This window comes from Gavialis gangeticus, unplaced genomic scaffold, assembly GCF_001723915.1.
Source record: "Gavialis gangeticus isolate Ggan-Ray unplaced genomic scaffold, GavGan_comp1, whole genome shotgun sequence".
NCBI classification, from domain to species: Eukaryota; Metazoa; Chordata; order Crocodylia; family Gavialidae; genus Gavialis; species Gavialis gangeticus.
The window spans coordinates 3,389,123-3,399,423 of record NW_017729004.1 but is presented as its reverse complement, the minus strand read 5'-3'; the positions used below and the strand labels follow the sequence as shown (position 1 = coordinate 3,399,423).

Sequence of the window (10,301 nt, the reverse complement as noted above, 5' to 3'; positions counted from 1 at the left end):
GCAGAACATGGGCTAACGTCCAGTCTCTTTGCTTGCATGGCCCTCAGCATAGTTGTACCATTGTGGTTGTGATGATCCAGGGAAACTATGAGCAACAAGGTTTGGTAGTATCTTTTACTGGATCAAGATGGAAGAGGTATTGGACAAGCTTTCGATCACAAAGTGCCCTTCTTTAGGGCTGGGGAAGAAACAAATACAGCCTCAGCAAATGCCCATGGCCTTTGCCATAACTTCTGAATGCCCATTATGTAGGGGTGAATTTTATCCTCTAACCAGTGATATTCAGACATGGCTCCCAGACATGTTATTAACTGGAAATCTTCAAAAAACATCTGGATGCTTATCTTGCTGGGGTCAGTCTTTACTGCCCAAGCACAGGGGGGGCTGGACCTGGTGATCTCATGAGGTCCCTTCCAGTCCCTACCATCTATGAATCTATGAGAGTTTTTGCTGTGTTGCATGCATCAAGTTTGTCTTTTCTGCAGTTGTGAACAATGCAACACGTGCCGTGCAAACCTTAACTAATGCACGGAGGGCTTTTTTCTTCTTCTGAAATGAAGTGTATCTGCCATGGATCACCTGGCAGTGTCCATGTTGTTGTGGGTTTTGGTTAATGACAACCACTCGTGTAGCTTTGGAGCCAGTCAGGACTGAGTGTCAGTGCCTTAAATAGTCTCAAAATGTAGGGGAGTAACTAAGGCATGGGAAAATTGAAGTCATGTAGAAAAACTGCAGGAGAGCTTAGAACTGAGCCGTGGTCTCCTGAATTTTAGTCCACTACTTGGACCACATGATTGGCTTTCTCCTTGGCAGTAAAACTATATGGCTCTTTCCCACTTCATCTTTCCATCCAAAGAGAGGGATATAGTCTGTTCAACCTGACAGTTATTCCTGGGGTGTTTCATTTCAAGCCACAGACAAAAAGTGGGCCACCCACCTTCTGGTTTGGGCCTACCAAGGACTTTTAGGACTTCAGCTTGGGTTGGATTCTGCCCCAAAGCCCTGAGGACATCTCCGCATTGGGCATATGTGATTTTCATCTCTGTGCCAGCAGTTCTGTCGAAAAGTGAGAAGGCTTCCTTAAATTCTGTGAGACACAAAGACAAACAGAAAGAGAAAGAGACTGATGTTAAACTTGTTCATATAAAGTAACAACCAACCTGAACCTTCACCCAAACTCTAGCTCATCAGGGCCTTGCACTCTTTCTTTTGTAACTAGGAAGGGTGAGGGGGGAGGAATTTGATTAACTTTTCTTGTTGCTGTTATCTTAAATGTTTGCATTCCTCCTCCCCTGCACTTCCTAGTGCCATGCAGAAATTCAACCAGAGGGGTCAAATGGTCCTTCTTGTGGTATTTCCAGATCAAGAAAGACAGGAGAACTCATGGGAAAGGCTAACCTTGGGGACCTTCCAGTTCAGCAGGAGTGCCCTGCACGGTATGAGATTCAGTAGCCCTTCCTCGGTGCACTCCTTGGACAGCAACCCTTGGCATGGGTCATGAGTAGGGTTTAGAAGATAGAGACCTACTCTATGGGGTGCAGCGGCCAAATGGCTATGGTGTCGGCAGTTCCTGAGTTGAAGCTTTGCTCCTAAATTGTGTTATAGTTGGTCCAGTAAAGCTTCTCAGACTTTCCCTGGCTTTCTTATGCTCCCTTCCCACAATTCCCCTTTTTTTTCTTGTCCTGTTTCCCTGTAAGGAACATTTCCCTGACTGGCAGGAGAGATGCTATTCAATACTGTCTTGTTCTCTGAGCCCTCTTAGGGATGGTTGGACATGTCTACACTGGCTCCACACTTCCCTACTCCAGGGGCTCTCTGCAACCACTGCCTGTTTGAAATCTTTAGCTTCTTGCTATTCTGTCTAAGCACCTAGGGAAGTGAAGAGGGTACCTGAGCTTCGAGCTTAGTTTGCAATGGGCCTTTGAGGGTCACGTCTATCCTGTTCTCCTAGCATATCACCATGGTCCTAGATCCTTCCCATTTGCTCTCAAGATGGACACCATGGGGAGTGCAGGTTCAAAGCACCTCTAAGACATTTATGCTCCTTTCTTGCAAGGTTTGGGCATGAAGCTGAGTCGGTGTTTGGCAGCCATCCCAGTGTGGCAAGGAGATGGTGCCAATATGGCCTTGCAATACCTGCTAATGGAATAGGAAGCCACGCAGGCACTTACAGCTCTCTTTTTTTTTTCATCCTAATGAAACTACACTGTAATCAAAGCACTGGCCTGTGGGTTTGGAAGCTCACTTCTGTCAATACACAAAAAGCATCTCTCCCTCTGTGCACTTTGGCCAGTGCCCTTGTACTCAAAGCAGGGAAGCCAATGCTGCTGTTGCCTCTTTCATACTCCAGTTAGCCATTAAACCACTGGCAGCATTTATGGATATTTTCTTATGACTAACTGCTACTTCTGCCTTCAGCTTGAATTGCTTATATTCTTCTCTTCTCAGCAAGCTGGAGTGGAAGAGGCCAGAAATACCCTGCCCAGTACACACACCTAGCCATTGGCAACCCAGTAAAGAAAACTGGTAACAGAGAGCGTATTTCACATTGCTCCATCTAAGACCCATTCTTTCCCATATGAAATAATAGTTTGGGGTGCCATCATAGCACCAGATCTTGGGTACAAAGTAGAGTTGTCTTGTCAAGATCCACATCATCATAGCCTTGAAAGAAGAAGCTTGCCAGAGCTAATTCTGCAGAGCAGGTTTGAGAGGGAAAACCCATCACACAGCAAAACATTTCAAACCCACTCCAAGGTAACTTGTGCTGTGTTTAGAAACATTTTGCTGGTGTGAGGGTGGCATAAAGTGGGTGCATCTACATGCGATGCTAACTGTGCAGTAGCCTAATAACACTGGGCAGTAGCACATCACAGCGCAAAGTGTGCTAGTACACTACTGCACAGTATTATTAACCTACTGTGCAGTAGCATCACTAAAAAGGCATTCATCCACACTACTGCACAGTGACTCTATTTATTGCTCATTTATTTAGTACTTGATTATACAAGTTTTAAATTAAATGTGCATTAATGAACATGTAGATGCACCCAGTAAGTAGGTGATTTAACCCCTAAAGTTACTTTCTAATTCTCAGGCTACTCAAGTATCGCTCAGAGCAGCCTCTAGCTAGTTATAACATATGCTTATGGTCCCTAAGAAACTATGCTGCAGCTGCGAGTGGGCATAGCAGAAGGGGCTTGTCCTGCTGATGGCTATACCCACAACTCTCCCCCTTTGCCTAAGTTACTTAATAAATTTTCCCAAGGTCATTAGACCTGATTGGCATTTACACTTATGACCCTTTCCAAACTCCGGCATTGTGAAAAAGAGTTAAAATGGGTGTAATATTAAGCTTTACTTCACCTGAGTGTTGTAAAAGAGCTTGAGCATAGACAAGAATCAGACTCATTGACTTTATATTGCATCAGTACTTCATTAGCAGAGAGATCCCACAAGAATGGTCCTCTCCTGGACTTGCCTCTTCCATGAATTTAATCCACCTCTTCTTAGGATCAGGAGGGGATGTTTTATGGGGTGTCCAGTGACCTGTGACTAACAGACCATGGCTACATAGGGCTGAACTCAGCTCTCTCTCCACCAAAATCACAAGCTAAAGGGGGGCACTCTTCAGACAGTCAGCAACCACAAGCCAGAACTTCTTGAGCACCTGCACTTGCATACTTTGCCATGGCCCAAAGCAGGTGGACGCATCTGGGAACCAAGGCTAGCAACCATTACTGCCACAGCCCCAAAGCCTAGGTATAACCCTATGATGTACTTTCCCAAGGAGGCATTAACCTTTGCAACAAGGCAGGAGTTTGTGCCCGTCATTTTGCAGGGGAGGAAGCTGAGGTGCGAAGAGAAGAAAGCTCATATTAGGGTTTCTCCAGCATTGCTGATTGCCGGGAAAGTATCCACATCCGTGTCTTCCTTGCTCCTGTTGCTCTCCGTCCTGCAGCTAGCGGAGGATGCTGGACCTTCTTACAGGGCACTAGAGAGGCCATGTCAGGGATGCAGGAGGAGCAGAGCGAGTAGTCCCATTCATTCCCCAACCCCCATGGTCATCAGATGGGAGGGCTGGACTGGTTGGGATGGTGACAGGCATAGCAACAGCCACGTGCTGGCCCTAATGTCTCCTACCCTCTGCAAGCTGCTGCTGCCCAGGTTATCACCTCCTCCCAAGCTCATAATGAAACAAGGAGTGATTTGACCTCCTAAAGTCCAGAGAGGTGGACGGTGATGAGTCAGAAACTGCTGTCTGATCCCTCCGCTGGCACACTTGGTTCTTGAGAGACATGAGGCCTGAGCAGCTGCCCTCAGGAGCTGAGTTTCTGGATGCTTTCCCCTGCACATTGTTGCCAGGGATGATGTCTGCCCAGCCTGGTTGGTTATTATCACTCCTTTTACTGTTAATTGGCCTGCAGACCACAGCCCTTCTTTCACAGCTGTGAAAGTGGCCCCTCCAGCCTGCCTTTGCTGTGGCTTTTCTTTGCTTGCAGCTGCACAAGCACACAGGGCACTTCTCTCTGAGACCTCACACACAAACGCCAGCCTTTGCTGAGGTTTCCTCTATCTGTTCAGCTGACTCGGCCATTAGCAGAAGGTTTGGGGACAGGTCTTCTCCAGATTGCACCCCCCAAGGTATTTCTATATGCCCCTTTTTTTCTTCTCCGCTCCCCTGTCCTCACAGCAGCAGCATGAACAGCAGTAACTCCTTGCATGAGGCCATTCGACAAGCCCTCCCCTCCATCTCCCTACACTATCCTCCTCTCCATGCATCTCCCATTCTGCAAACCCAAGGAAACCAGGCTGCCGGTCAGCTTGTTTCAGCAACATCCTCTGGCCATTTTATAGCATCAGCTTTACCTTCCAAATGTCTTATGGTAAGGACCACTGAGCAAAGGGAGAGGGCACAGGATCCAGTTCAACCCCAGCTCCAGGTGGGGAGATCCAGCTGTTGTGCAGCCCTTTTGTGCCCCTGGATATAAAGAAGATGGCTTACAGCTCAGAATGGGTCCCATGAGCTCTGTGACCCATCATTTAGAGGATAGAGCCTATGTTTCAGAGGTCTTGTTGTCCTCCTTAGGGGTTGGGAAACATGCTTAGGGACATCAAAGGGCCAGCTTTGGCTCAGCATCAGTATGGGTACACATAAGACCTCAAGGCATGGATCGCTAGAATCTGGGTCTGCCCCCAAAAACATGCGTCCACTTTGACCATGCAGATCTGTTAGTGTTAGGCAGGAGACTAAAGCCGAGGTGGCAAGGTGGAGTGACTTTCTAAAGGCTGCCAAACTACTCGGTGGCAGAACGGGCCACAGAACCTGCTTCTTCCAAGCCTACAGCATTCATCTAGCAAAACCTGGTTGGGAAAAGCCCCTGGTAGTGGCAGTGAGTGGCCCCACCGTGTCCCCTGTATTCAACCAGGATCCCCAAAGGACTTTCATCTGCTTATAATGACCTGTTTTGTGGCTACTACCCCTGAGAAGCTTGTATCATTCCAGCTTCTAAGACCCAGCAGAAGAACCCATCATATGTCCAACTTACATCTCACGAAATAGGTCAGCTGTGGCATGTGGCCTTCACAGCCGCCCATGCGCGGGGCTGGAGATGTCACTTCTTTGGATGGGGCTGGTGATTAGGAAATTGGAATGGATGTTTGCTTTTGACCCCCAAAATATATACGTTTCCCTGAGTCCTGGAGAGTCGTCATGTAGGTGAAACAGATTCGATTCAAATTGAACCCAAGGATTTTTTTTCCAAGGGGGAGAAGGGCTGTCTTGTCCAGAGAAAGAGCATATTTGTTGCATGGGGTTATTCTCACACACAGGGGAGCAGGGGAATGCGTATTGCCCTGAGTGCAATATAATCATAAAATCACAGAAAAGGAGGGTTGGAAGAGACCTCAGGAGGTCACGTCTGGTCCAACCCCCTGCTCAAAGCAAGACCAGCCCCAACTACATCATCCCAGGCAAAGGTTTGTCTAGCTGGGTCTTAAACACCTCCAAGGATGGCGCAGACTACATCAGACTGCCAGCTTGAGAGAGTTGCACCTGTGTCCTCTCCTGACTACAGAATAAATGTCCTGCCAAGTAGGATCTGGAGTAAATTACTCAGGAGGAAAAGGACAGTGTGCCCATGCTGAAAGCCTCTTGCTATGGCTTTATGTAGCACAATGCAGCACCAATCTCAGACAGGACTTCTAGGTTTGATCATGCTACTACTTCTTCGAATACTACTACTACTAAAGCTACTACTTCTAATATAGGCAAATAGCAAAGCAGTTAGCTAAACCGCTCTTGTGTCAAGGAGTGATAATCTCATTTTTGTTCTGCCCCACACATGGCAGGGAGAGTATTTACTGAGGATTAAGTGATGCAAACCTACTCACCTTCAATCTGTTCAGGCGTGAATTCAACCTGAAAAAGAGTAAGAAAATAAAAGATCAGAGATTAACTGCTCTGCTGAAAGCCCCTTGGTTCTTGACGTCTCTGCAGAAGAATAATGCAATAATAAACAACGAGGGTGGGAAGGGACCTCAGGAGGCCACATCTAGTCCAAACCCCTGCTCAAAGCAGGATCATCCCTGCTGACCATAATACCATAGGAATTACTGATGAAAAAGACTTGCTAAATATTGAATCCAGATCTTACTAGCATGCTTGGATGAGTCCCTGCAGCATAAGGCTCTAGGACAACAGGGAAACATGATACAAGGGCTGGGCATTTCTAAGGCCCTGGGGATGTGGCCAGGCTCAGGTTGGAGTCAGAAAAGAGTGACTAAAGTCTCAATTGGCCAGGGGTTCAAAGGGTGCAAACTGACTTAAATCCATAGAAGTGGATGGGCCTTTGCTGATTTAAATCATAGAATTATGGAAGGGAGCTTGGGAGGTCACATCTAGTCCAACGCCCTGCTCACAGCCGGACCAGCCCCAACTACATCATCCCAGCCACAGCTTCTCAAGTCGAGCCCTAAAAACCTCCAAGGATGGAGAGTCCACCACCTCTCTAGGTACCCCGTCCCGGTGCATTACTACCCTTCTAGTGAGAACGATTTTTCCTAATATCCAACCTCAACTTCCCTTGCTGCAGCTTGAGCCCATTGCTCCTTGTCCTGTCGTCTGCCCCAACTGAGAACAGCTCAGCCCCATCCTCTTTGCAACCCCCTGCAGGGAGGTGAAGGATGGCATTAAACCCTACCTCCGTCTTCTCTTTTCTAGACTAAATCAGCCCAGGTCCCTCAGCCTCTCCTCACAAGTCCTGTCCCCCAACCCCTGAACCATTTCCATTGCCCTCCCCTGGACTCTCTCCAAAGTGTCCACATACTTTCTAGAGGGGAAGAATCACTTCCCTCAGTCTGCTGACAACGGTCCTACTAATAAAGCCCAGGATGCCATTAGCTTTCTTGGCAACAAGGGCACACTGCTGACTCCTATCCATCTTCTTGTCCACTGTCACCCCAGGTCCCTTTCTGCAGAGCTGCTGCTTAGCCAGTTGGTCCCAAACTTGCAGCAATGCAAGAGACTCTTCCATACTAAGTGCAGGATTTTGCACTTGCCCTTGTTGAACCTCGTGAGATTTTCTTATAATCTCATGATTATAATGGTTGATATCTTATCATGTTCAACTCTTTAATATTCAGCTTCTCCTTTACATAGATAAATGCAGTTCACCTTGCCCTCAGTGAGGTATCAACCCATTTCTGCAGTTTGGGCTTCTATGAAGTCTCAGTGCATGCCATTGCCAGCCATGTGGGCACCTCTGCAGATGGGGTCATTCTTGAAGTGCTTGGCTATACCAGGGAGATTTGGAAATCATAATCACTTGTAGTCTGACATTTTAGCTGGCTTTCCAGCAAGCTTGAAGCTGAGTCCCCAACGAGACTGGTCAGACAGATGGATTTAGTTGGAAGCCATGTAAAATGAACCATAAGCCAGTGGCTGCCCCCCTGCTCTGGCCAGCAGGAAGATGTGTGATGTGTAGATGGGTGGGGGCCAAAGATGTAATTTATTCCACACTGGGAAAAGTAGCGTTGTGCAGAATGATATATTGCTTTGGTGCAGATTGGCCTCAAAAGACCTATGCTTCTCAAGGCCAAGCCATTTATCAACCAGACCACATGCCCCTGTTCTTGATGGGCAGCACCACATGGGTGCTGGTTTTGTGTGGCTTATGTTGCTGGCAGGTAACGATGCTGGAGTTGAGTGAACTGCCCTCTTCCTCTGTCTACTCCAGTGCCTTGCTTCCCCATCTCATCCCACAACCACACGCTATGTACGCCTCCCAGCAGACACGTGCACACTGATGCACAGCATGCACACCGGCATTCATGCATTGCAGTAGACACCCACACACAAATGCACAACCCTCACACATGTGGCATTATACATATTCACATGATCATAACTAAGTGCAAGCAAACGCACGGCACACGACTTACATTGCAGTACACACACATGCACACTTGCATATTCTAGGCCAAATTTTCCTCTTGAGGCCCAACAACCACTCTTTGCTCTCCTGCTTTCATATTCAATTCCTCATTTTGAAACGTGGCTCACTGGTAGGTTCACGGCAGATTAAGTCAAAAAACCTGCACCAATTGGCAAAGGTTGTGCATCTCAAATTCTTGTGGCTTTACTGTGAAATCAAAGAGATGCTGGTCTGATGGGGTCCAGATGAGGAGTCAGATGCTTCTCATGTTGGTGTTTTTATCTGAAACTCAAAGCCACCCAGATTCAAGTCTCAAAATAACAGGAGCCCAGGGTAGGAGTGATCTGAAGGGCCGAGACAAATTATCAGGAGGGTGGGACATGTACTGGACCACAGCAGAGATCCATTTTCCATTACGGGAAGGTTGGCTGCATTGTAAAGGGGCTTGTCAGGAACTAGATACTCTGATCCTTACTACTGACCTCCTCTTTGACCTTGACCAAGTCACCTAGGGCAGACTCCTATTTCCTCTTCTGGGCTTAAATGGCATTTACCCAGATGCATAAACACCACCTTGGGCACTTCCTTATGGTTTGCCATCCTATGTCCACTGTTTGTCCAACTACTCAGTTGGTTTAATAAAAGATCTACCCAAAGAGCCTGGCCCATGCATGTCCAAGCTCTTGTGCACATGCTGTAGCCTCCACCCTTAGCCAGGAAGGTGCATGGCTCTGTACAAATGTACCTAAGCATAGATCCTGAAATGATCAAGACAACAACTTCTCCACCTAGCTTGTCCTTTTGCCCCTGGCTACACATACCTTCTTCTTCTGGCTGCCCAGGGTCCTGGCTTCAAGAGAAGGTTAATGAGTGTCTAACCTGTGGCCTGGTATTTAGAAGTTTGTGCTAAGAAGAGATGCAGATTTAAACCTCTCTGGCCAAGGGGACTGAGAACTTGTATCCCCTGCTGCCTGAGTGGCTGCCCCTAATCAGTTGACTATTGGGTTAACATATACCCACCTCTACTCAGCACTGATTTTTGCCCAGCTGCATTTTTGTGACTTATGTTTGCCTCTGGGTACACAAATGGGTAGCCACATCCTTCAAGAGCATGGCCTATGGCACGTACTTGGTAGCTAGGTGAATGCTAGGGATCATAAGTGTCCACAAGTGCCAAAAACAGCAGTTACAGGGCTGGGTAAGTGCCACATGGATGTGTCCAGTGAAACGGTAATCCGTCCTTAGCCTCCCTGCATGGATCCAGGGAGGAAGTATGCATGCTACGGGTTCCACCAGATTACCTGTAATCTCCCATGCCTCCAACACTATCCATGCCAACATTACATTGGCCGGATAGATATGGTGTGAATTAATCTTCTCTTGGATCCACAACACAGAAGGGAGTCCAGTGGAGGGCAACAAAATTGGTTAGGGGGCTGGGGCACATGACTTATGAGGAAAGGCTGAGGGAACTGGGCTTATTTAGTCTAAAGAAGAGGAGACTGAAAGGGGATTTAATAACAGCCTTCAACTACATGAAGGGTCACTCCAAGGAGGATGGAGCTGGGTCGTGCTCAGTGGGGGCAGATGACAGAACAAGGAGCAATGGGCTCAAGTTAGCGAGGATTTAGTTAGGGAGCTTCTGGAGGGGCTGGACGTCTTCAGGTCAGCCGGTCCGGATGATCTCCACCCTAGAGTACTAAAGAAACTGGCTGAGGTCATTGCAAGTCCCCTGGCACGGCTTTACGAGCACTTGTGGTGCTCTGGTGTGGTGCCAGAGGACTGGAAGAGGGCCAATGTGGTTCCCATCTTCAAAAAAGGGAGGAAGGAGGACCCGGGAAACTATAGGCCAGTTAGTCTTACCTC

At 47.7% G+C, this 10,301-nt stretch overlaps 1 protein-coding gene across 1 annotated transcript in view; it reads right to left on the bottom strand.

Annotated features, from left to right (window-relative positions):
* MYL3 (myosin light chain 3) overlaps positions 1–10,301 on the bottom strand; it is a 66,276-nt gene that overhangs the window by 25,832 nt on the left and 30,143 nt on the right. Inside the window, exons 2-3 of the mRNA XM_019508029.1 lie at positions 6,394–6,421; positions 938–1,087 (exon numbers count right to left, since the gene is read on the bottom strand). Of these exons, the coding sequence (XP_019363574.1) occupies positions 938–1,087; positions 6,394–6,421 (178 nt within the window). The remainder of the gene's footprint in view (positions 1–937; positions 1,088–6,393; positions 6,422–10,301) is intronic.